At 38.6% G+C, this 27,258-nt stretch overlaps 1 protein-coding gene across 4 annotated transcripts; it reads left to right on the top strand.

Moving 5' to 3' along the window:
- Nucleotides 1-3,024: 3,024 nt before the first annotated feature.
- On the top strand, nucleotides 3,025-27,258 carry RNF20 (ring finger protein 20). Of its 4 annotated transcripts, none has more exons than XM_006911511.3 (20): nucleotides 3,025-3,198; nucleotides 4,283-4,437; nucleotides 9,466-9,633; nucleotides 9,756-9,903; nucleotides 10,048-10,230; nucleotides 12,975-13,093; nucleotides 15,065-15,211; nucleotides 15,389-15,466; nucleotides 15,670-15,789; nucleotides 16,763-16,942; nucleotides 17,852-17,987; nucleotides 18,315-18,436; nucleotides 18,558-18,928; nucleotides 20,342-20,459; nucleotides 21,031-21,180; nucleotides 23,656-23,868; nucleotides 24,678-24,803; nucleotides 24,972-25,112; nucleotides 25,799-25,900; nucleotides 26,161-27,258. In XM_006911511.3, the coding sequence occupies exons 2-20, from the start codon at nucleotides 4,309-4,311 to the stop codon at nucleotides 26,335-26,337; spliced, it is 2,928 nt and encodes a 975-aa protein (XP_006911573.1). In that variant the 5' UTR covers nucleotides 3,025-3,198; nucleotides 4,283-4,308; the 3' UTR covers nucleotides 26,338-27,258. The 4 variants fall into 4 exon arrangements, with proteins under 4 accessions (XP_006911573.1, XP_024902315.1, XP_006911574.1 ...); XM_025046547.1 differs by having other exon boundaries at nucleotides 3,062-3,084; XM_006911512.3 differs by lacking the exon at nucleotides 3,025-3,198 and adding an exon at nucleotides 8,249-8,309 and having other exon boundaries at nucleotides 4,305-4,437.

Below are 27,258 nucleotides of genomic sequence, written 5' to 3'. Positions count from 1 at the left end.
ATGCCCAGATAGGGGCACAGTTACAGAAATAAGAACTTGAATTTCCAGAGAGCTTTCCCCCGGAGATTCTGATTCATTAAGTCTAGAGCAGGGGCCATGGAATCCCTATGTTTTTGTTTAATAAGTGATGTCAACTTGACTAAAAATAAGGGACTTCTAGAATTGTGTGTAGCACACAAATAACTCTATGCAGAGGTCATGGGATGTTAGAATGCATGGAGATATAACAACGATCTTACAGCAGGACATTTGCAGCAGCATAGACAAAATGGTAAATAAAAATCTAAAACTATCTTAATTTTGTACTTTACGAGAGCATTAATCCCATCCTAAGTACTTGTGTAAGTTTCTAAGAATGAAGTTGAAGACATGCCCCCCAAATAAATACAGCACTCTGGAACCAACCTTAGTAGAGAAAGTTAGATGAAAACATATTGCCTGCTGCCACCTTGTGGCTGCAAGTCAGAAGACCGTCTTTCCACAAATTTTCACTAAGTAATTCAGAAAAAATCACTTGAAATCTAAGTCTTTCTCCTTTGATTTTTAAAGGATTATTACTTAAATTACAATTTTGTTGAGACATATAATGGAAACTTTCAAAGATAAGTGATATAAAACTTTGAGCCTTGGTTTAGAGAACGCTGTTCTGTCATTTATGAGTGAGGCCAAACTTAATTTTTGAAGGCTATTCTTTTTTCTCTTAAGATGGTGAAAAGGTGATGGCTGGTCAGAAACGAGGAATGTGGTCAATGAGAGAGTTCTCTTCCATCTTCCCCTTTATTTATTCCATTTTCCCAGGTTCCGGGTGAGGCTACCTCTTTGGATCAGGATGGGTTATTGGGAAGGTGTCAGGTGGCTGACTGGGGTTTTTGGAAAATATAGATCTCACCAGTAGCTGGAGAATATAGTTATCTACATGGTGAGAACTGAAAGGTTCTACAAAGATCTATTCTCTTCACAATATCTTCTCTAGCACTCTGCAGTGTGGGTCGAAGTTAGGAGTGTTCTGAGTTGATCTGGCTCCATTTTCCCAATATTCTCTTAGTTCTGCCCACCTCTCTGTTGGCTTCATCATCAATCTGGGTAGCAAGGAGGCTTCAACAATATCAGGCCTCACACAAAAATTCAGAAAGTAAGTATACTGCTTCAGCTCTACTATTCAAGAACTTTGATTAAACCGTCCATTGTTAAGGCTAGTACCTCGGCTTGGGGAATGGGACTTACTAATTATATTAAGACAATCCTTGGAGATGGAAGTGAAGTCAGCTTTCCCCTAAGGCATGCGGAATGAAGGGAGCTAAATGGATACATTAATAAAATCCTGGTTATGTTCTGTTAAGAGGTGAGAGAGAGGGAATGAATGCCAGGTAGGTAACCAACTATGTTCATTTACTATCAGCAATTGATTTATCACAGTACAATACACAGGTGATGATACTCAAATGAAACTCAACTAATATGAGGAGGTTAACAATGAATAGTGGGGATTACAGCAAACAAAAATAAAAGCGAAAGCATTATTCAGCTCTAGGCAATGTGGCCATGCAACAATTTCAGGCCTCACACAAAAAATTGTATATATATAGTTTCCTGTAAGCCCAGTGTTGCTAGATCTTCAACATTTTCAAGAGAAATTGATAATCTGGATTTTTACATAAAATATTCTATTTTAAATGTTGGCAACTAGTCAGTTTTTGTTTTTGACCACGAAGGGCAAAAATACTGTCTAAAATAAACAAAGTATGTCTGTTGACCAAATATAGCCCGTGAAACTCTAGTTAACAAACTTTGGGCTGGAAAAACCATTGCTTGCCATTCAGTGGTTCTATCGATACAGGGCTTGCCAAGAATAGAGCAGCCAAAAGAGGGAGATCAGAAAACTACTGTCATTATTTCATACAATGTGTTTCAGCTCGTGGGTCCCCAAACACAGTTCAGTCTTCTGCTTCACCTAACAAAATGTGAAGTCCATTTGGAGCCAGGCTAGGCAAAGTGTTCTAGTACTGGGAACCATGAACACTTTTCTGTTTATTTTCTTATTTATCCACCGATAAGGCCCAGTAGGCAGGGGAACCAAAGCCTTCACGTTTTTGGAGATCCTGCGTGGATTAGGTTTCACTTTTTTTTTTTTTCAAAGATGCCTAAATTCCATTGTATCTTTTAAAAAAAGATATAGCAATTATTCTTCCATCTGAGCCCTTATCTGGTGTCATTAGGTTGTTTTACATAGTTCTGCAAGGTAAACAGTTTTTTATTGGTAAGCTATAGTGATTACCTTCCTACCATTAGAACATAGACATTTAGTTTAATTGAATGGGAAATTTTAGTTTGTTGTTGACTAAAAAAAATCAATGCTTAATTAGCTTAAAATAGATTAGTTTTGACATCAGAAACTACTTAATGTTTTGTATCTTTTCCCTGGGCAATTTCTTGTTCCAAAGGAGCACAAATTCAGTAATTTTCAATTCTGTTTGCACCTTAGACACTCAGACGAAAGAGAAGCTGGGTAGGGTTGGGGGAACGCTTTAAAAAAGAAAAGATATCAGGGCGACCAAACCCCTCCCCCCAAGTGTTTCTAATGCTTAGGCAGGGCTGTATATATATATATATAGTTCCCTGTAAGAAAAGTTTACAATCTTCGAAACCCATCAAATCTCTTGGATTTTCTTCAGAACCCTTCATTTCAGCACGAGGGTCTCCAAATAACATTTTCCCGTGGTATCTGAGGCTAGCTAGTTTTTTACTGCTTGGAGATTGACTGGAACATCAGCCAATCGGCAGTTTGAATGAGTCTCGGTAGAACCAATAACAGGCAATAGAATATGACACTTCATCTTAGTAGAAACACTAGGTCACAGTAAAATGCCAATAAGCCGAAAAAGTCTTGAGCGTTCTCTCTAGCGTCAGCCAGCCCAGGGTACGTCTTAAGGTCTCAGCCACTCCCCCTACCCCAAAGCGTTGCAGGAGAGACGACGTTACTTCCGGGCGCTCGGCGCCCTCGCGTTGCGTAACTTCCGCCCGGCTGGGTGAAGCTGCTTCCTCTTTTCTTTCCCATTTCTTCTTCCTGGCCGGGTCTCCCGGAAGGTTCGATGGCTCTTGGTTTACGGGTCAGGGGTGAGAGGTGGGAAGACTGTGCGGACCTTGGCGAATAACTACCCGGAGTTCTGCTCTTTGGCGGCTTGAGTGTGAAGAAGCCAGGTTAGATTTCGGCCAAGGGAGCGATGGTATCGTGCGGAAATCACCACCCTCTCCGGCTCCGGGGCCTCATTCTTCCAGTTGACTGTGCGGGGGCTAGGGGTCCTTGGCCTCTCGCGAGTCCTTTGGAGGCTCTTGTGACCTCTTCTGTCTCCATTCCCTAGACGAGGGCCGACTCAGGTTGCTGCCACCGATACCCCTCCTCCTGGAGCTTTAATCGGAAGCAGAGTAGCGTATAGTCTCGGTGATCGCAGGGCTGCTTCCGAAAGTAGTAAAGTGCTTTAGCATCCTTCCCGCCTCCTTGGAGCTCCAAAACCCTGGGGGACCGGTGGGGCAGACAAAATAATTGTTCACCCCCACTGTACATATGAGGAAACCGAAGTTCTGTGAGAACTCACTCTTTCAAGGCGGCGTGGCTCCCTACAAGGTAGAACTGGAATTCGCACCCAGGTCTAGCTTCACTAGAGTTGCAGAAAATCATGGGGAGAGCGTTTGGAAATAGGGAAGGAACTGCAAATCTATAAAGGAGAGCTGGCATTTCTGAGTGCGTACTTCATGTCAGGCATAAACCTAAGTTCTTTCCATACTTATTGATTACTTATAAGGAGCATAGGAAGCGTATATTATTGTTCTTTCTAGTTTAGGAAATACTCGGAGATAATAAATGACTTGTCCAATATTTATGACTTAGCAGACATCTCCCAGATGTCTTTTCAGCTCTGTGATTCTTCCAACACAGTAGAATTTACTTATGATTAAACTGCATTTTTTCTGATTTTAGCACTTAAGAAAGGGAGATTTGTGAAATTGTCTTGGTCTCTTCATCCTTTGCCCGTTTTCTTATTTCTTATCAGCATCCTATTTAGAAGTTTGTAATCATGTAAATTCAGCCCTGACTATTACTCCACAACTTACTTCTTTCTTTCAAAGAGGAATTTGGGGATCGTGTTGCTTGGTGTGGAATTAATGGATCCAGGTTAAAAGGCTAGCCAGAAGAATTGCTAATTTTTACATCACAGGTGGTCCCTCTTTATTGTTGTTCTCCTTGCATATCTTGCCTAAGTCTCTTGTCTTTTTTTCCCTGCAGGAAAAGGGCTATCATCTTGTGCCAAGATGTCAGGAATTGGAAATAAAAGAGCAGCTGGAGATCCTGGCACATCTGTGCCTCCAGAGAAGAAGACAGCTGTTGAGGATTCAGGGACCACAGTGGAGACAATTAAGCTGGGGGGTGTCTCTTCAACGGTATGTGGAAACAGTGCTATGAGAGTGTGCTTTTCTTCTGTCAGTTGCAACCTGAAAGTAAGAATTTATGGAAGCCTTCTGGAGTAAGGGGAGTTGGTTTGAAAAGAGAGTAATAAAACAGCCCAAAGTAGGTAAAGTGATGTAGTGGTCACTTCTGAAGAAGAAATATATTGACATTTGAACTACATTCATTTTTCATTCACTGAAAAATTAGGTGCCAGCTACTAAAAGAGGTAATGTAGCAAGACCATGGAGGGAGTGGTGAAGAGAGTCTGAGGGCAGACTGCCTGGAGTTGACTGTCAACTCCACCATTTCCTCATTATCCTCCCTGTGCCTCTTATTTCTTGCTCTGTAATTTGTAATTATAGTAACTACATCATTGAGTTGTTGAAAGGGTAAATGAAAGAGTCACTGTTAAAGGTTACAACATTACCTTTAACATGGTACGTACTCAACATATTCGAGCTATTAATAGTTATTATTGGGCTAAATATTTTGATTATAATGGTGAATAAAATAGATACTGTCCTTGCTCTTATGGAGTTGACAGTTTCATTAGACTATAATACACCAAAAGCTTATAGTAATGTTATTTGTCCATTAGACATCAGAAGTTCAATGTAACAGATTTTGATCTAGATCAGGAGTCTATGTTTTAGAACTCAGCCATGGAGATAGGGTGTTAAAATGCTTACATTACATATGTATAACTTATAAAACCACATCTGTTACTTATTTGAATTAAGGTTGAGGATCAGAGAGAATAGTAGGAATATTCAGAGTAAATTGTTGATGAAGTGTCATTTCTGAGTCTGTCTGGGGTTCAGCTACTTTATTCTACTGCCAGAAGGTGATTTTGTTTTAGTGCTATGTCACATCTTGCATCCCAAGGACATTTATTTATTCAATAAATATAAATATTTGTTGAGCATTTGTTATTTACTAGACACTGTGCTTTACACTGGGGACACCCCCTAAACTACAGGTTTTAGGGTGGCACTGACAAGGGAACAGATTGTTAGGATACAGTGAGATGTACACATCCCAGTTTGGACTTTATTCAGAAGTGAGGAGCCATTGGAAGGTTTTAAGCAGAAGAGTCACATGCTTTAACTTATGTTTGGAGAATACACTGTAGAGGAGCCAGGGTTATAAGCAAGAATTCAGTTAGCAAAATTGTTTCCTCATTCCTTCTTTCTCCCCACCCCACTCCACCTCTCTAAGGGTGGGCAGCTCACTTGGTTGAAGGTTGCCCTTGAAGGCAATATCTTCTCCTATTTCAGTTTGCTATAGTGAGCCAGCTGAGATTGGGGAACAAAAAACTAAGACTCCAAAGTGTGCTTGAAGTGGGAGCACTGACAGTGTGACTTGAGCTATCCACCATAGCTGTGCTGAAATCTGGCAAGCTGACATGGCATGGGGCACAGAAGTGTCTGCTATAGGAGGCCGTTGCAGTAATCTTGATGAGGGATCATGGCGGCTTAGATCACTATGGAGGTAGTGTTGACAAGATTTGCTGATTTGTTGGATGAAGTATATTAGAGAGGGGAGGCAAGATGACCCCAGGATTTTGGAAGTATGGTCTTTCCACTTACTGAGCTAGGGAAGAGTATGAGAGGAGCGGGATTTTGGGAGCTGTGGAGGCTGAATCATGAGTTTGATTTTGGACATGTAAGTTGAGATGTTTATTAGACCCCTGAGCAGATAGGTAGTGGATATAATAATCTGCAGTCTGGGGAGAGGTCTGGGCAAATGCTGTACATTTGGAAATCATCATGTTGTAGATGATATTTAAATCCATGAGACTAGAGGCTTTCCTCCAAGAAATGAGCATAGATAAAGAAGAAGTCTGGGGACAGAGCCCTGGAGCACTGCAACATTTTGATACCAAGAAGATGAGGGGAGACTAACCAAAGAGACAGAAAAAAAGGGGCCAGTGAGGTAGGAGGAGAACAAGGGAGAGTGGGGTCCCAGAAGCCAAATGGAGAAAGTGTTTCGAGACGGAATGCTGCTGATGGGTTGAGTAAGTTCACTGGAGATTTGACCAGAACTATGTCCGTGGAGTGGTGATGATAGAAGCCTGATTGCAGTGAGCTTAAGAGAATATGAGAGGAGAGGAATTAGGGAAAAGTGGATAGAGACAATGCTTTGGAGGAGTATTGATGTAAAGTAAAACAAAGAAAGTGAGGCAGTAGTCAGAGGGAAATGTGGGGTCGATGAAAGGTCTTTTTTTTTTTTTTAAGTAGGAGATATTACAGCATGTTTATCTGTTGATCGAAATGATTTGGTAGAGAGGATAACATTGATGATGTAGAAAGAGGAGACAGTTACTGGTGTGATATCCGTGAGTAGGTGAGAGAAAATATAATACAATGCACAGGTTGGGGAATTGGCCTTATTTAGAGCAGGGACAGTTTATCCATAGCAAAAAGGAGGCGGCAGGGGATATGGGTTCGGATGTAGACAGGTCAGTAGTTATGGTCATGGGTGAAGGTGATCTTCTGATTGCTTCATATTTTTTTTGCAGTGAAATCAGAAGCAAGACTCATCTGAGAGTGAGGATGGGGGAGGCAGTTTTGGAGGTTTGAAGAGACAGGAGAAGGTATGAAGTAGTTGTCTTAAAGGACTGCGCAGATGGAGTAGGATTGCTGGACAGCACCGAAGATCTCCTTGAATTTGTGATCATGAGTTTAAAGTGAGACCAATCAGCATGACGCTTTATTTTTTCTGGTCACATTCACCTGCGTGGATATAGGCCTGGAGTAGGTGGAGAGTTGGATGTTACCAGGATTGGAGTTTTTACTAGACAAGTATGATAAAGAAGCAAGGAAGGAGAGGGTTGTTAAAGGGCATGATTATAATGACTGATTACAGAATTTAAGTTCGATAAAGAAGGAAGTGAGCGAAGGACAGGGAAAGGAATAGGACCAATAGATTGTAGATCATGGAGAAGTAGAAGAATTGTTGGAGCCAGGAAACTAGAGAGTGAGCTGGAAAAATAGAGAATGGGGTATTTGAAATTGAGCTTATAGAGAACATGCAGATATAGCTAAGACTGAGAATAACTGGGAGTTTGGTGACTGAGGGAAGTAAAATACAAGATCATTGGAGGAGGGAACGTCAGTGACTTGATCTGATATATAGGAAAGGTCATCTGTGTGGAAATTGATATCTTTGATGGGAGTAGTGTTGCAGAGAGTATTCATAATTTAGGAGCTGAATCTTCAGGAAATGTGGGCAAGGGACCTGGGCCTTTAGAGGAGTGCAGCAAGGCAGGGTGACAGGCGGTACAGACCAATGACATGAGCTGCAATGCTAGGAGGTTTCAGGGATGAAAGTGGGTTAATCGCCTGGAAGCGGCAGTGGAGATCAAGGAGGATGCCTACCTGTCTCCAGACCTCCTAGGATTTCAAGGGTTGTGGGAGAGAAGCAACCACTACTGGAGAAGCCTTCAGGGAAATGATAGTCTCATCCAGTTTTCAATTAAATCAAGAAGGGGAAAGCAGTGCTCAGAGAAGAGGTTGAGGATATAGTTTATTAATAGTAGCAATAAACTGGTACATTGGGAAACTATTGACTCTTTGGGTATATTAAGAATGGTTTAACCAAACTGAAAGGTCAAACAAGGAATTGGTCTAATAAATAGTTCTTCCTTTAAAATGTTCGTTAATTCCCAGGTTAAGTCAAAATGTAATCCTTTCCAATCTTGTTTCTTTGTCTGGGATACTGCCCCTCTTCCCCACACTGGTCCTAGAGAAGTTAAAGATAATGAGAAGGATGCGGAATTACTGATGGAATTATTTTTTGCAGAAACAGAAGAGAACAGAATTCTGAGCACAAGTTGAGGTTTTAAGAATGTGTGCATAGGTTGGTAAGTAGTGTGAAGGGGTCAAGGAGATGGGAAATTGAGGAGTTTTCCATCTGATGCCTTCTATTTTCTCTTTAAAATGGGAAGCATAGTCTTCTGTTTAGTGTGATGTGAGAGGAGGCAGAGCTTGGTAGTTGGATATTGTTTTGATGAAAAATAGGAGATAACTCACTTGTTAAAAAAAGAGACATTTCCTGACAAATCCTAAGACCTATTCAGGTTAGGAATTTATTTTATAAAGACAGCAGCCTCCCTGCTTTAATTACCCTATCTAGAAGTCTCATCATACTAGGTATAAGAATTGAATAGTCAGATATGTGGATTAATTCAGATTGGGGTTTGTTTGCAGAGGTGGAATAAAATGTTTAAGGGCAGATAATCGAGGAGCCTGATAGGCAGGAATTTGAAGGAATATACCATAGGGTATAGTCAAAGTATGGAAGATAGTGGAGACAAAAGGGGGCTGCCAGAGAGAAAAGAGAGAATTCAGAATTTTGGAGATCTAGATGAGGGCTGCATATTGGGATAAGGGCATGAGATACCTGGAAAGATATGGTTTTATTCAGGGAATGGGAGGTTGGAATTTTAAGATTTCAGATGTGGCTCAAAGTCCAAGATGTGCATTTTGAAATGTGTGGCTGAAGCACAGTGGAGATCATCACTGGAGTTAAGGAGTTCAAAATATAGCCTAGATGCTGGAGGATGTGGTTTGTCCACATGTGTACATGTCCGCGTGTATATTGAGGTCACTGGTTTTATTGGCAGGAACTGGGGTAGAGGAGGACCCAGGTACCACAGTCATGAAGGAACGAAGGGCAGTACTTAGGAAGTAGATGACAGCATTGATTGGGGTAGAGGGTGATCTAGCTGGGCAGGGAAGCCTCACAGTAGCAGAACTTTGTGTGCGTACATGTGAATAGAACAGTGAGATGAGTGAGGTCAAGGTTCTGGTATATTTGTGTGTCATTCTTTCCTCCCATCATCACAGACCGTTTCCTTTATTTCTTCTGTTTCTACTTCTTATTTAATTATTGTAATTTTTTAAAAAATAAGTAGCTTTATTTATAGGAAATAACTCAGCAATAATGCTTTGTTGAGTTTAATAGTTGCTTTGTCTAATTTTGTTGTGGAAACTAATAAGATTGGTTTTCTGGGGCAGGAGGAGTTGGACATTAGAACACTGCAAACCAAAAACCGCAAGCTGGCAGAAATGGTGGATCAGCGGCAGGCCATTGAAGATGAACTCCGTGAGCACATTGAAAAACTGGAACGAAGACAGGCCACCGATGATGCCTCATTATTGATTGTCAACCGGTACTGGAGTCAGGTAGCTAACTGTTTCTTTGCTTATTTTTATTTGAGCATTGTAGTTCCCCTTAGCACTCTCTTCATTTCCAAAGTCATGTTTTGTTTTGTTTTTTTTCCATAACTGTGCCTGATTTTCTCTAGTTCGATGAAAACATCCGTATCATCCTTAAACGTTACGATCTGGAGCAGGGTTTGGGAGACCTCCTCACGGAAAGAAAAGCCCTTGTCGTGCCTGAACCAGAGCCAGACTCTGATAGCAATCAGGAACGGAAAGATGACCGAGAGAGAGGTGACTGTGGTGAATTTACCACTGCATGCTTTTTTTTTTTTTTGAAGAGCCTTGCTTTGAAGTTTTCCATTTGAGGGGGAAAATGGCTTTGATATTTCCAGTTGAATAATTTGAAGGGCTTCTCTTTTCCCCCTGTGTCCTCAGGGGAAGGTCAAGAGGCAGCTTTCTCTTTCCTTGCTACTTTGGCCAGCAGTACCAGTGAAGAGATAGAATCTCAGCTGCAGGAGCGTGTGGAGTCTTCCCGCCGAGCTGTGTCCCAGATTGTGACTGTCTATGATAAATTGCAAGAAAAAGTGGAGCTCTTATCCCGGAAGCTAAACAGTGGAGGTGAGGCAAGAACCAGGAGATGGGGAGCAAAGGGGGAGGAATAAGAACTCACCTGTGCATGCTGCTTGGTACTTTGCAAGCTTCTGAATTTATTTTTAATAAAATTTCTTGAATCCTAACCTCCAACATTACCAGTAATGTCATTACTATGGCATATTATGAGTGCTGAGGAAAGATTTTATCAGCCCTATTCTGATACTCAATTAGACACTTTTATAAGTAGCAGAATTAATTTATTATTTAAGAGATAGCTCTGCTTCTGGATTCTTGTGTGGTATTGGCCATTGATTTATAAGTGATAATAAGTATTTCAAATATTGGTAATTATATTAAAAAGTTTTTTTCTTTGTTTATTAGATACTGATTTTTTACTTCAAAGAGTCAGTTTTGATATATTTTTGGTTTTTTGCTTTTGTTATCTCTAATATTTTCGAAAAGAATTGGCTCAGATTTTAGAGTTAGATGATCTTTGTGTTTAAAAAGATAAACTATAACGTTGAAAAAGTGTCTATTTGAAATAAAAGTATTATTTGAAATATGTCACTATTCAGTGTTAATGCAGAAGTTTGTATAGTATTGTAAAGTATTAGTGTAGCTAGGTTGCATCTTCTTATTAAATGCCATGATTTCACGTTTTCAATAATAATTATGGTTCAATAGTAATACCTTAATTTCTCAGATAATCATCAATATGTTTAACCTTTTATTTTTGAAAGAAATATGTTGAATATAATGGAGTTCAAACCATTGGGTGTGCAAAATGAATTTTATTACTCTGTAATTTCATTTTTGAAGATAACCGAGGCTAAATTATTGACAAAATTAAAAGACGAGGTGTTTGAAAGACTTGGATAAAAGATAGTTGTTTTAAAATATACAAATCGGAAATACATAAAAGTGGACTCTAAAAGTCCTCTCATCTCAGTTCCAAAGATAACCATTATAAATAATGTGGTTCGTGTTCTCCCAGACTTGTATATTCACATATTGCATCTACTTATGTATTCCTAGCTGAACTCGTCTCTTGGTGCAGTGCCTTGGCTCACTCTTCTTTGTTTCCTCAGTGTCTAGCTCTGTGTCTGGTATTTAGTGGGTGCTTAGTGAATGGTGAACAAATGGCTACAAATCCTCCCTGACCTAATGTTAACAGAGCTGTGTGTTATTTCTTTGTCCCTTGGCTGTACTTAAACACTTAGATGGTATTGTTAAATCCTACTAATACGCCACATGGACATACCATATGCATTTGGGATATACCATGTGCATATTATACCCAGATAATATGCCATATACAGAGGCTGTGTAAATGTTAAACTTGATTTTATAAATGAACATCAAGTAATATTGCTATATTTAAAAAGGAACTAAAATGAGTTATATATTAAACAGTACTTTAAAATTATTCTTTTGATGGCATGCATTTAAGGTAGGGTTTAAGTTATAAAAACGTGAATTACTAATTGCGAAACTATCATAACATAAAAGGCAATTGCCACTGATAAGCTCAACTTTCTAAGAGATAAAGATATATAAAGTATGAATTGTAGCATCAACTATAACTTTTTGGCAGTTTATTTTTTCCCCTTGTTTATTTGGTCCTTGATTCAAAAGAATTGCATTTATCGGCTTGTTTATTAATTCACTAAATGTTGATCGAGCTCTTATTGTATTCTGTTGTCTCGATATTTTAGTTTATTAAGAGGACTAAAATTCAGTCCCTAGTTCTTGGGCTATGAATCACTTTGAAAGTTTTTTGAGCATACTCTTTTTTGGCTCTGCCTATGGAGATTCTTATTTAGCAGGTATAGGATGGGTTCTAGGGAACTGTCTAATTTTAAAAGTTCCACAAGTGATTCCGATGGGCACTCCTGGTAGAAAACCACGAAAATCACCACATGACCAAGCTCTTCTGTATTGCGTTTCTAAGGGTGCTGCCGAGGGCTGGTATGAGAGGGCACAGTTTTCCTTCCTGATTCTCTGCCTCTAAAGGGCTGTTTATATCCTGAGAGTGTCTGGTTTCATTTACTGACATTAAGGTTTGAGCTATGGTATTTGTAACTTTCAATTTTAAACATATTAACTTGGTGCAATTAGTTATATAGATTTACCTGCTTTATTTGTAAATAGTACTGTACATTTTAGTTTTTGAGCTTCAGGAGCACCCCTAGCATAGTATTCTAGAATATCATAAGTAACTCTGATCTCTTATCTTTATTTTTTATGATTTTATAGGTGCTCATTTGAACAAGGAAATTTCTGCTCCCTGCCCCCTTTCTCTCTCTCTCTAGACAGATGCTTCATGTTGGTATTAGTAGATAGTAGGAATTTGTAATAGCCTTATAAAATCTATTTTATTGCTGTTAAGTGTGATAGATTAGAGTTACCTCTGTCTTGTCTATAATTCTAAAATGCAGTTTTTGGGGTGATTTGTCTTACCAGAATAAAGTTACAGAACCTCCCATTTCATTTTTCAAGGCATTTTGACTTCATAGAAAGGAATGGGAGTTAGATGATTTTGGCTTTGTGTCTACCCCTGCAGAGCACAAGGTTGGATCATTTCCTTAAGCAAGTCATCTAACCTCTTGGTAATTAATCTGCCATGTGAAGATAATAAAAAAAGCAGCCTAATTCTTGTTATTTACAGAAAAATAAAGTGAGATAGCATGTTAATGCTTTGGTGGGATAGACAGTTTTAAAGTTTGACACAGTCATTGCTAAACTAAAGTATAGTTCTTCTCCCTCAGACAATCTGATAGTGGAAGAAGCAGTGCAGGAGCTGAATTCCTTCCTTGCACAAGAGAATATGAGGCTACAGGAACTGACAGACCTCCTTCAGGAGAAGCATCACACCATGTCTCAGGAGGTACTTGACCAGAAAGACCTTACTCTGGAAAACTTATTTTTTATATTGAAGAGCATACAGGACAGGCGAAAGCATCCAGCTCTGAGAAATGAAAATCTAGGAATGGTTAAAGAAAGAATATCGTTGGATGTTTCTCCTAGACTATGCCTCTGTTTAAACAGACATTTTAGTATCTTAGTCTTTAGGAAGAAATCTCGTCATACGGGGTTTTGCAAAAAAAATGCACCAAACCCCTAAATCATCAATTACCCCCGGTGTAAAAGACCATGTGCAATGTAACTGAGGAATGGTTGGTAGAATTCATCTGAGAACAGGACAGTAGGAACTACTGCTTTGATGATGGCCTAGGAACTTGAGGAATGTGGGCTTTCAGTCCAAACTTGGACACAAATAATGCCATGACCAAACCATGTCAAGATTTGGGGATTTGTTTGTTTGTTTATTTATATAAAATGATTGAGAAAAAGTGATGATAGGCCTTACAAGACTCTTCTGACACTCTTATCATTTTGGTTTAGTTCAAAGTATATTCTGCTGAAATTTGACCTCTTTAAGTGTGGCCACCCACCTCTTAGGCTTTCAGTAAGGTGATAGTTACCGTTTACTTAGTGCCTAGCACTTAGACATTTTACGAATATTGTCTCTAATGGTCAGATGACTCCCATCTTATTGGTAAAGAAACAAACTCAAAGAGGTTGGTGACTGGTCTGAGGGCACCGAGCCAGAAAGTGATTAAACTGTGATTTTGATGTAGGTCTGTTTAACTTCAAAGCCTGTGTTTCTTGTTATGCCTTTGTTTCCTAAACTCCAGGGCCAAAGTCCATGCTGGGCTGGTAGCATGAGAATCATCTCGGAAGTTTATTAATACATGTGGATTCTCATCAAGCTTCAAAGGAGTTAGAGTATAGCAGTGCTTGTAAATAAATTGGAGTGTAGTAAAAAAATTGAATAACTTATGTTTTAAGACATAAACTGGATGCTACCACATGAGAAAAATTTTCATCTTCCAGGCCTTTCTCCTATCTCACTTAGCATTACTAACCTGGAGAGATACATTGTTTTGCTCAGCTGACCTGGCATCCAAGATGGCACTTGTGGCTGGCTGTTGATGCTGCCTGTCAGCTGGGAGCTCACCTTAGCTATTCACCGGAACACCTACATGTTGCCTCTCCAAAACGGCAGTTTTGGGGTAGTGAGGCTTCTTACATGGCAGCTGCCTTCTTTCAGAGATTGAGTGTCCTGAGAGCATTAGGCAGAGCCTTCGTGGCCTGATTTCAGACATAGCCTCAACGTTATGTAGCATCTTTTCCACTGAATCGCTAAAGTTGACCAGGATTCAAGAAGGGGGGACAGTGATCCCACCTACAGATTAATGTGAACATTAACAACTTTGTGACTAAAGTATTAAATAGCATTAGCTAGTGCATACCTCCAAAATAAACAGAACAACAAAGGTTTTTTTTTTGTTTTTGTTTTTATCTTTGTAGTATCTGATTTTAGATTGTCCTGGGGTCAGTTTAAAAAAGAGAATGGAAGTTTTCTTTTTGTTCTCTTTGGATTCTTATTTGTGGAAATGGAAGAGAAAGTTGGGGGTAAAGATGGCTTTTTTTTCTGAGTATATATTTAAATTTTTGTCTCCTAAGATATTTGTCTGGTAAAAATCAAGGATGTTATCTTTTGTCTCTTAAAAAAATACATATTTTCTGATGGGTTTTGTTCTATCTAGGAAAATGGTACCTCTCAGAGGTAGATAAATTATTCAATCTTAAGTGGTCTTTTCCTTGCCTGAGCATTCTTATAGACTTCTGTGGTTTTCATGATTGCAACTGATTTAGAATTGTTAAATGAACCTATAATTTTATTTTTATACTCTTGTATTGAGAAGAAGGTATTGATAAAAGGCAATTGTTTTCTAACTTGATCTTTTTTTTTTTTGCTATATTTTTCTGAATGCCTGTCTTTGGGATGTAGTTCTCCAAGTTGCAGAGTAAAGTGGAGACAGCTGAGTCACGAGTGTCTGTCCTAGAGTCCATGATTGATGACCTGCAGTGGGATATTGACAAAATTCGGAAGAGGGAACAGCGACTCAACCGACACTTAGCAGAAGTTCTAGAACGGGCAAGTGCTATTTTATTCATAGCTTGGAGACTAGAATCATTTTGAGGAATCTACTCAGAAAAGATGGGCTTGGGTAGTAGTACTTGGGATAAACGGACTCCTTTGAAGGTACATTGGTTATCATACTGAAATCTTAAATTAAGGTCTCTCATTAAAGAATCTTTGTCTTCTCTGTAGGTGAATTCGAAAGGTTATAAGGTATATGGAGCGGGAAGCAGTCTCTATGGCGGCACAATCACTATCAATGCCCGAAAGGTAAAATCAGTGACTCTCTCAGGACACATACTTTGACCCAGTATCAGGTGTTGGGCTGGGTGGGTACTTAGGATTGTGTTCACAGGTGCAGATTGGGGTTTTGGTGGAGGTGTGGATCAGTGAAGATGAAAGCTTAGGAATGGGAATGATATAAAACTTCTTGTTCTTTATTCTCATTTGGCTAATTTTCTGCTTCTCTCCAGTTTGAGGAAATGAATGCAGAGCTTGAGGAGAATAAAGAGTTGGCTCAGAACCGTCACTGTGAGCTGGAGAAACTGCGGCAAGACTTTGACGAGGTCACTACGCAGAATGAAAAGCTGAAGGTAGGAGACATGTCTCTGAGGGAGCGTAAAATGAAACATTCTGCTGACCAACTCACATACATACTTGTGAACCTTCATAATTTAGGGAAAAGAAAAATGTGAGTTTTGTTAGTATATCTATTTATTTACTCATAATATACTTGTACCCTGCTTTGTTCTGAAAATATTTAAAGCAGCCTACAAGATATACAGACTGAATCAAGGTGCTGTAACTTAGGAATTGTTGAGAAAAATAAGGTGTAGGGTAAACTAGGATAAGGATCCAGAATGGTTATAAAAATGGGGCTTGTGCACAGATATGTGCAAGAAACATGTGCACATAGTAGCAGGGTAGGCTACTTACCTGTCAGTAATTGCCAAATGTGGGCCACAGAATTTGGCTCTGCAGTTTCTAGCTGCCAAAATGGAGAAAGAAACATGGTCAGTGATCCTGTTAGTTTTCAAACCTGACATTAGAATTTTCTCTCCTCAGGTTCTTGGGGGGAAGAAAGTGGATTCTGAAAGTCTCCCACCTCTCTTTCCATCATAGCCACCTGTCTTTTGTAATTTGATTTATTTCTAGGTAAATATATGAATAAAGAAAATAAGATAGTGAGTGGGGTCCTCAGCTATATTCTTAAAATAAGTATCCTGACAAATTTTATAGTGCTTGTCTCTGTCTCTAGATCTGACAGATTTCATAGGGCTCTTATAGTGTCCTTGGATCTAGGTTGACATATCGTATAAAACACCTATCAATTAAAACAATTCTTGGATGGAAGAATACAGGTTCCAGGCACCACCTCTCGGATGGTCTAATTTGATTTGGAGTAGATTTTTACGTAACCAGGGTAATGGGTAGATCCGCTTCATAATTGTCATAAAACTTATCTCAAGTGTGCAAGACATCAGTGAGTTTAAAATTTAATTTGCTGTCACATGTAGGGCACAGATGCTAAAGTCTGCTTCTGGCTTTTCTTTGGGCCCTCCTTAGGTGGAGTTGCGGAGCGCAGTGGAAGAAGTGGTTAAGGAGACCCCGGAATACCGCTGCATGCAGTCACAGTTCTCCGTACTGTACAATGAGAGCTTACAGTTGAAAGCACATTTGGATGAGGCTCGGACCCTGCTCCATGGCACCAGGGGGACCCACCAGCGTCAAGTCGAGCTCATTGAGGTAACAGCCTAGCTTTATCTTCTGTATATGTTTTCCTGCCTCTTAAATTTTATTCTCTCATGTTCGGTGAGTCTCCTGTTCATTCAGCAAACATTTATATGGTGGCTGTAGGTCTTTACTCTGTTAGATGATGGGCATCCCGCCATCCAGGATCAAACGGGCTAGTGGGGAGATTTAGGATCCATTAGAATGCAGTATGGTGCAGTAGGGGCATGTTCCAGAAATGCAGTGATTAAGGAGACAGAGCATCTTAATTTGACTGTAGAACCTTCCTGGTTCCACTTGTCAAAGTGGAATATGATTCTTAATGATAAATGCAAGTTTACAGATAAATAGAAATAGGAGAAGGCCATTCCCAGCAGTGAGAACAAGAGATATAAAAATAGGTTAGTATGGCTGGAGCCTTATCTGCATGGGGCAGAATAGTGGGTAGAAGCCATGCTTACAAGCCGTTGTAGTGTCTACTGCATATGTAAATAATTTTTTTTAAAGACAGAAACTTATATTCATGTGTTCACGTCTGTATCGTCTGTAGTTTTTAAGATAATGTTTACAGTAGTTGGTCTTTTGTTATATGTCTGAAATGAATTGAATTTAATAATCGTACTTTATATATGCTTATATGCTCTTTTAAATTTTTTAGTCCTCCAACTAAATTATAACATTCACAGGGTTAAAAGCCATTTCTTTTATTTCTTTAGTATCCTGCTGATTCTCAAATCAGTGTTTCGTAGGTGTCTGGTGCGCATTAAGTTTTAATGAATTGGAAATTTTCGGAGTAATCCTTCTTTTCTTGGTATTTTCTTTTTTCTTCTTACATTCTTGAAAGATCAAATATAGGAAACAGAGTATGATGATATTTCGACATTTCAATAAGAATTTTTGATTTGTTCCTTTTTCTGTGTGTAGCGAGATGAGGTTAGTCTTCATAAGAAGCTGAGGACCGAAGTGATCCAGCTAGAAGATACACTGGCCCAGGTCCGCAAGGAATATGAAATGCTGAGGATAGAATTTGAACAGACCCTTGCCGCCAATGAACAAGCAGGTATAATTATTCTCGCTCCTCCCTGCAGTTTGTTTGCTACAAATGGCTTCCTTGAAAGACAGCGTGGTCATCAGGATATGTTAGTCCTAAATGGAGCTCAGAAGTCCTGAAGAAACTTAAGTCAAATCCCGTAAGTCATTTTGGTTCACAGCCTAAATGCTCATTTTTTTAACTTAAATTGGCCAGTTTCGTTTTCCTCTTCTGAGGACTCTTTCTTTAGGTAATTCTCACTGTTTCTCAGAAGTCTCTGATATGTTCTGCACTTTCTCCCCTTGTGCCTTTGCCCTTATCACAGTTCTTCATAACATTGCTGTTGCTGTATTTAAGGCCCCATAAACCGGGAGATGCGCCACCTCATCAGTAGCCTCCAGAATCACAATCACCAGCTGAAAGGGGAGGTCCTAAGGTATAAGCGGAAGTTACGAGAAGCCCAGTCTGACCTGAACAAGGTAACTAGGAGGAGTAGAATAAGTAGTATCTGCTATTCAGTTTGTAAAGCTGTTTTCCAGCGAGGAAAGCAGTGTGGTTGCCATTAAGTGATGTGCTTCTTTCCTTCCCTTGTCCTCCCAGACACGTCTGCGCAGTGGCAGTGCCCTCCTGCAGTCTCAGTCCAGCACTGAGGACGCTAAGGATGAGCCTGCAGAGGTGAAACAAGATCTCGAGGACTTACCTGCCCAGTCCTCTGCACCGAAGGCACCTCAGGAGGAAGCCAACGAAATGAAGTCCAAACGGGATGAGGAAGAGCGAGAACGAGAAAGGAGGGAGAAAGAGAGGGAGCGAGAAAGAGAGCGAGAGAAGGAAAAGGAGAGAGAACGAGAGAAGCAAAAACTAAAAGAGTCAGAAAAAGAGAGAGATTCTGCTAAGGATAAAGAGAAAGGGAAACATGATGATGGAAGGAAAAAGGAAGCAGAAATTATCAAACAATTGAAGATTGAACTCAAGTAAGAGCAATGTTTTAGAGTAATTTTCTGACTCAAAAAGCTAAAGTTAGCGGGTGGCTCCATAGTGTAGGGGTTAGCACGTCTGCTTTACACGCAGGAGGTCCTGGGTTCTCGCCCCAGTGGAGCCATGGAGCAGGCCCCGGCTGCTGCTGGCCACGAGCATGTGGGAGAAGATGCCCACCTTCAGAGATCCACTTCTTAAGGGGAGACGGCGACATCTGTAGATCAGGGGTGGAAGTGTGTGTGTGTGTGGGGGGGAGAATTAGAGGGGGGACAAAAGCTAAGATTAGGACATCATGCATAAAACGTTTTATTAATGGCATGGCTTATCTGACAGTTGTATTTTAAGTGTAACCAAATGCAGAGTTGATGCAGTCTCAATTTTTGATCGAGTGTACAGCCAAAATGGCCTGCCTGGCTGTCATGTACTCCATTTCAATGGTCAGGTCTCAATAAACCCTGTGGTTATGGCCTTATTTTTCATGAATCCAAATTAAGAGAAGCAGTGTCGTGATCGAAGTACTGTGAGAATCATTGAAATTAACTACTGGCAGATTGCTGGCATTTTCCGTCATTTAAATTATAGTAGGTAAAGTATGTAGCACTGTAATTGGAACAATATCGGTCTGTTTGCCTGGCAGTTAACTAGTTTGTATATATATCAAATCATTTCAAGAGATATCTTAGGAGGTTTACTCCTACAGGCATTAAAACATTAAGACAGACCTTTAAGTCAATGAAACAGCGTCATAACCTCACACGTTGCCCCTTCCTGCAAAACCAGTATCTTCTCTGTTAGAACTCGTTACTTCTTGCTCCCTATTGGTCATCGTTGAGCCTTAGTGACGTTTGGATTTGAGGGACCAGTATGCTCAAAATGTTTGGACTTCTTTGATATATAAAAGTACAGTTAAGAGGTTTGATAATTTAGTAACAGATGAAATTTTAGTCTTTAGCAGGTGGTTAATTACTTAACTATCAAATCTAGGTTTAGCAGTATACTCGTAACTTTCAATTTTCTCCTTTTTTCTTGATCTCTGTAAGGCAAATATTTTTTAAGTATGGTGTTAGAATCATCTGGGTGACTTATTTAAAATACATTCCTGGACCCCATCCCAGACCTACTGAATCTCAGAAATTTGCCTATTTAATGAGAACCATACGTGTTTATTTTTTTAACTTTAAGTTAGAGAACTTGATCTGAAGGGAGAAATGATTCCTTTATACAGCTTACTTTTTTATTCTTTCTACAAGTCTCTTGATAGTCTGTGTAAGTTTTATCTTTTAGCTGTGTGATATAAAATGTAAAATAGAACTGTTATAAAATATTTTGCTCAATTTGAAATTCCCTTGCTCTGATGCCCTTTCTTTTCCCATTACGTCATTCCCCTTCCTCTGCCACCCTCGTCATAGGAAGGCACAGGAGAGCCAAAAGGAGATGAAACTACTGCTAGATATGTACCGCTCTGCCCCAAAGGAACAGAGGGACAAAGTTCAGCTAATGGCAGCTGAGAAGAAGTCCAAGGCAGAGGTAATTTAGCCTGCCATTACCTGTCATTTGGGTTGAAATCTTCATTTGTGGGATTTTCCTTTACGCTTATGAAGGGTAATTTCTTTAAAGTTAGTTTTTAAAACTCAGCAACATTTTCTTTCCTTTCAAAGACCATCTAAAATAGAGAGTTACAGATTCTCCACTAGGTAGATCAGAATTACTGGAAATAGTAGTAGTCTTTTCAAATTTTTTATCCCCCATTTCCCCATATAAATCATTGCTATAGTGGTTCTTTTTCTGATTACTTTTGGGAAGAATGTTATTAATATTCAGGGGCCTAGGAAAAAAGGGTGAAAACTATTCTAGAGAAAGGTACATGTACACTCCTCAAAAATGTCACTTATAGACGTACATAATATGGAATGGAGTGATGATAAAACAATGTTGTGATGTGGTATATGAGTGTATCATTTATCTCCTTTCATAATTCTGTAAAGGTTCTTTTGATGTTATGGGCCTTCCAGCTGTGCATAGTATTAATTGATTTTTAAAATTTTATTATACCTTTGTCTTTGTTTTTGTGTGATGTGTGATTCTTTTCCTCCTATAGTTGGAAGATCTAAGGCAAAGACTCAAGGATCTAGAGGATAAGGAGAAAAAAGAGAACAAGAAAATGGCTGACGAAGATGCTTTGAGGAAGATCCGGGCAGTAGAAGAGCAGATAGAATATCTGCAGAAGAAGCTGGCCATGGCCAAGCAGGTGGGCATACTTTTTTAAATTAGCTTTTCAAGTAAATGTTACTTGACAAAAGTTGTTGACAGTGAAATTTGCTCTTTCATTCTAGTCCCTTTAAAAAATATTTTCTCCTATATATATGTATGTTTGTTTTTCCATTTAAGTCTTTCATCCTTTAGTTATTTTGTTTTATGTATTTGTGAGACAGGAAATTTATTTTCAGTTGGGTAGCATGTTGTTCAGACATTGTTTATTGAGAGATCTGTCCTTTCTCTGCTGATCTGGAATTGGAGTATAATGAATATAAAATGAAAAAAGATATAAAATTTTATACACATTATGATTATAGACATATGAAACTAAGGAAAACGTGCACCTTAAATGTTGTAAGTAAATAACCATTATGTTAATTGTGGTTGTTTGTGAGTCATAGAACTACAGAGACTCTCCCCCTTCTCCTAATGAGCATGTTTTGTTTAAGTCCCAGTGAATTTTATTGATATTTAATAATAAAGATACTGAAAATGGTTGGAAAAACCGTTTATGTTTACCGTGAGGAACACCTTCACTGTTTCCGAGAAATAGCAAAACGACAAAGAAATAAAGTAGTTTTAATGGTGACGTGATCATTAAGTACCTTGAAAAGAACTATATTAAAACCCTACACATTTCCTTTTATAAACAGTGGGGTTTTGGCTTTTCTTAAATCTGTTGAATGCCACTTTTATTTCTCTTGCTTTTTTTTTTTTAATAAGTAGGAAATTGTGCTACTGTAGTTTCTAGTAGAAGTAGAAAGACACACTGTGTTCTTATACAGGACAACTCATTAACTTAAAATGTTAATTCTTCCTAAGTTAATGTATAAACTTAATGTGATCCCAGTAAAAATACTAATTTTGTTTTTGTTTATTTTGATACTAGACAAACTGATTTTATAGTACATATGGAAAAGCAAACAAGAATGGCCAGGAAAACTAAAAAAGAGCAGTGAGGTTGAGGGGTGGCAGTTCTCTCTCTATCAGATATTAAAACGTAAAGTTTGAATAGCTAAAATAGCTTGGAAGTAACAGGTTAGGACTGAACAGAAAGTTAGAAATAGACCAAAATACACACGTGTATTTAATATGTGCTAAAGATATAGTTTTAAATCAGTGGGGAAAAGGAAAACTATTAAATGTGGTAGGGCAAAAATAAAATAATATTGGGAAAAAGTTGGATTTATACTCGAACATTGTGTACTAGGATGATTTCCAAATGAGTTATAGATATAACCCAATAAAAAACTAGAAGGAAACAGGTAAATGTGTTTATAAATTTGGAGTGGACAATGCCTAACTATTAATAAAAGTCTAAAAACATGAAGGAAAAGATTGGTAACATAGACTTAATGTAAAAAACCCACAAAACTTCTACATGGCAAAAACCACTGTTAGCAAAGCCAAGACATAAATGACAAATAGGAAAAAACTATTTCTAACTCTTATCACAAAAGGGCTTATCTTTCTAATATGTAAAAAACTCTTGGAAAATGATAAAGAAGTAAACCTAACAACCCGATAAAAGAAAAGATGTAGGTAGTTCACAGAAATGAGTACAAATGGCTCATAAACATATCCAAAGATGCTCATCTCTAATAACACATGTGTAGGTTAAAACTGAGTTGTAGCCTTTTCTCTGTTATGTAGGTAAAAATGTCTTGTAATTTCCTTGTCATGTCTTCTTAGACTTATGGGTTATTTAGATGCATATTGATTAAATTGTAAACATGAGATTTTTATTTTTTTGTTATTGATTTCTAGCATAAATATACTGTGTTAGAGAACATATTCTGTATGATTTAAGTTCTTTTAAGATTGTTAAGACTTTCTTTACAACTCAGTATAATGCCAGTTTTTGTAAATATTCTGCATGACTTTGTAAAGTGTAACATGCAGCTATTGGTGCAATACTCTAATATGTCTATTTGGTCAAATGTGTTAAGCATGTTTTTCACATTATTTTGATGCCTACTGATTCTTTGTCTTCTTTATCAATGAATGAAAAAGACGTATCAAAAAAAACTATTTTAGATACTCTTCTTCATCTATCAGATTGTTATGCAATACTGTTGGAAAGTTTGTAGATTAAATTCAGTATTATAATTTTGGAAAAGTATGAGAAAATGTGGAGTTTTATGTTAGAAGTTCTCTTAAACAACTACTACTTGATCCGTGTGCTAGACTATGGTATGTATAACTTTTTGTCTGTTTTAACTGATTTTGAGTACAGGTCAACTAATAGCATCAGACCAATAATCACTGCCAGTGGCTTCAGATAATAGGGCTTCTTCTGTATTCCTAGGGCTAACCTAGTGCTAAAACTAAGCTTAAAACTTAGTCTCTCCTTGTCACTAAGTTAATTTATTTCTGAATGAACAGTGGGAAAGTTTAGTTTCCTGTGCTCATTTTTTTTGGACTTAGAAGATTCTGTTAAAATGAAGTTTCTTCTTTTTTATTTTAGGAAGAAGAAGCTCTCCTCTCTGAGATGGATGTCACGGGCCAGGCCTTTGAAGACATGCAGGAGCAAAATATCCGTTTGATGCAGCAGTTGCGGGAGAAGGATGATGCAAATTTCAAGCTCATGTCAGAGCGTATCAAGTCTAATCAGATCCATAAGTTACTTAAAGAAGAGAAGGAGGAGCTGGCTGACCAGGTTTTGACTCTGAAGACTCAGGTAATTGGAATGAATAGAGCTTTCCAGAATTCTGTTGAAGTAGGGTACTTTCTACATAAAAATACACATAAAAGAATGATTATTGTGGCGTTCTTTTATAATAGGAAAAAAATTAAACTAAATGTACATCATTAGAGTACTGATAAATTATACATCCCTACGAAAGAGTACAATGTAGCTGTTAAACGTGGATCTGCTGACATGGAAAAATGTCGAAAATATATCACTAACTGATTTGTTTTATTACCCCTTTGGTGTTAAAAACAAATTCTTTGTGTGCATGTGCTGTGTATTTCAAAAATTTCTCGAAGGTAGCATGAGAAATTGTAAGAGTGGTTACCTAATTACCTCTAGATTTTGGGATGAGTTTGAGGGTGTGTGATTTTACTTTTTACCCCTTAATATTGTTTGATTCTACTTTGTGCATGGATTTTAAGAAAAAGACTACATTAGAACATCTAGCTATTCTGAAAGAGATTTTGTTTGAGCTATAGTTTACATGTTCTAGTATAAGTTGCAAAGTATTGAGGATTAGTGTAGCCAGAGAAGATAAATATCTTTAAATGTAGTTTCCTCTGTTCTTGGCAATTTGGAGAAGAAACTTTTCAGTGGTTTCCTAGACTTATTTGAATCGTCAGCCGTATTTTTTAAATTATTGTAATCTTGCATGTATTTTGAAGGGTTCACGGGTAAAATCAGTAATAGTTTGAGATTTCTAACATTCTCTTGTGTGGGCCTGTGGATGAACAGAGCCTAGTCAGTTTGTTTTCCCTTCCTGTAATGTTGAAATCTGATTTTCTTCTTCAAAGGTTGATGCCCAGTTACAGGTAGTAAGGAAACTGGAGGAGAAGGAGCATCTATTACAGAGCAACATTGGCACAGGGGAGAAGGAGCTGGGTCTTAGGACGCAAGCCTTAGAGATGAATAAACGCAAGGTATGATTGATTACTCTGTCATCTGAAGTGATGATTAGTCTCTGAGGAACAAATAAGTGTGACACTGATGAAATCATAGGCTCACCTTATTCCTTGGCCTTGGGTTAACACCTTGCCTCACTGGAAATGAGGAGTGATAAGGGGACATTATTCATACATCCCACATAGGCAATGGAGGCAGCCCAGCTTGCAGATGACCTCAAAGCACAGTTGGAGTTGGCTCAGAAGAAGCTGCATGATTTTCAGGATGAGATCGTGGAGAACAGTGTCACCAAAGAAAAGGACATGTTCAATTTCAAACGTGCCCAGGTAAGAGCAGTTTTTTCTTTACATTTCACTTGTTTTCTGAGTTCTGAAATGACCCATCTTATGAACGAGTCATTAGTCTAATGTATGTCATTTCCTTCTTGACTGAAGTTCGTTGAGTGAAGAGGCCAAGTCTATTTTCTTCACTGCTATTTCCCTAAAGTCTATCATGTTGCCCACCACCTCATGGGCATGAAATAAATACTTATTAAATGAATAAATCAGTGAAGAAATAGCAGCATACCTACATTAGAGTACTTTTAGTTTCACAATTCTCAGGTTTTGGCATACCAACTGTTTCTCATGGTGCTTTTCTGTCCTTATCTTATAAATTACTTTAATCCAATCTATCTCCAGTTTAAAACTGATTACTTTAAAATAAAGTGGTTCATCAATTTTTTTATCTTTTTTTTTTTTAATTCAGTCCCTCTAAACCCTTAGACTATATTTTCACAGAACCGAATTGACAGTGCACCTCTAGTTTGTTGATATGATTATGGTTGCCTGTTCTGAAACAAAAGAAAATACCTTGCCATTTGCAATTCTTTACATTCCTAAAAGATAATTAGACATGAAAGGATAGGAAATTCTATTTTTCCACAACGGAATGTTCAAGTTGGAGCAATTATTTTTCTCAAAAATGGCAGGTCTAGGGGATTGTGTCTAATGGGTATACTGTCCTACCGCAGGAGGACATCTCTAGACTTCGAAGGAAGCTGGAGACCACAAAGAAACCAGACAATGTACCCAAATGCGATGAGATTCTGATGGAGGAAATTAAGGATTACAAGGTTAGAAAAACTGCCTCTGTGTTTGCTTTGTGTTATTTTTGTCAAGGCCTGAAGGCTGGTAAGGAAGACAAATAACAGAATGGGAGAATAAATACTGAATTTCTTTACAGGAAGGAAACCAGAGAATGGCTTAATTTGGGGAGGAAAAGTGGTACTCTTGTCTTAGTGCTTAGTGCATTTTCTTGTTTGTTTGCTTATGTATGAGAGCCCTTTGGATCGTAAACCTATACTGTTGCTCAGACTCTGACTTTTTTTTTTAGGCACGCCTGACGTGTCCATGTTGCAACATGCGTAAAAAGGATGCTGTACTTACGAAGTGTTTTCATGTTTTCTGCTTTGAGTGTGTGAAGACACGCTATGACACCCGCCAGCGCAAGTGTCCCAAGTGTAATGCTGCTTTTGGTGCCAATGATTTCCATCGCATCTACATTGGTTGATCCAAGCCAGGGGAAGAAGAGGGGCTGGCTAGACAGGCGCCTATTCATTAACCATCAGACCTTTACCTCGTCTCTCCTTGATTGTCACCTACTGGGTAGTTTGTCAACTACCTTCCCTTCACAGACTTTCCATCCAGGTTCTCCTCTCTAACAGCTAGATGACTTCAGGGGAAAGGACTGGTAAATGCAAGTCGAGTTTAAAATGAATTAGAAACAAATAATTCTTTTTTGTCTTCCTTACCAGCCTTGTTTATTTCCTGCTTTTAGACTTATACATTTTCTTCTTCAGGCTCACTGTGTAATCTTGCACTATCCATTCCTCCTGAAGAAGTGAAGTTAGTGTTTTTGACAAGGAGAAGGGAACAAAGAAGAGAAGAGACACATGGCTATCAGGGGAGAGGGTGGGTCTGATCTTTTAGAAATGGGCACACACATTTCTTGATTTTCGTAGTAAATTTTTTGTAAACTTGGATTATAAAATGGTATAACTGTGCTATTCTTTCCTGGATGGTTTGAAGCCTTAATGAAATTATGTCCAGGATGAGTCAATCCATTTTTTTATTCACTAGCAAAGTAATTTGTTAAGGTCAGCTGGCTTCCTTGTTGAAGTTATTTCAGTTTCGAATGTTCTGCTCATTAAAGTCTTTAAATTTCTTGAGGCCAGAATAATTTCAGATACTATAGCCCCCTTTATGTTAAAATGAAATCAGGATTGGAGAGGATTGGGAACAGGACTGAGGGTAAAGAGATCTTCTGGGTACTCGGGGAACTCGACAAAGGAAGGCCTCGGTAAGCTATGAATTACTCTCATCAGCCTTTCCGGAGGGGTTGTTGTGATCCCTTTTTCCAGAAGATTCTCTGTAATGTTTCTGTAGGACTTTATACTCCACTACCTTCAATTAAAGCAGGATTCAGTTTGCA

The sequence above is a fragment of the Pteropus alecto genome, unplaced genomic scaffold (genome assembly GCF_000325575.1).
Source record: "Pteropus alecto unplaced genomic scaffold, ASM32557v1 scaffold114, whole genome shotgun sequence".
NCBI lineage: Eukaryota > Metazoa > Chordata > Mammalia > Chiroptera > Pteropodidae > Pteropus > Pteropus alecto.
Note: the sequence above shows the minus strand (reverse complement) of the source record. Positions and strands in the feature narration are given on the sequence as shown.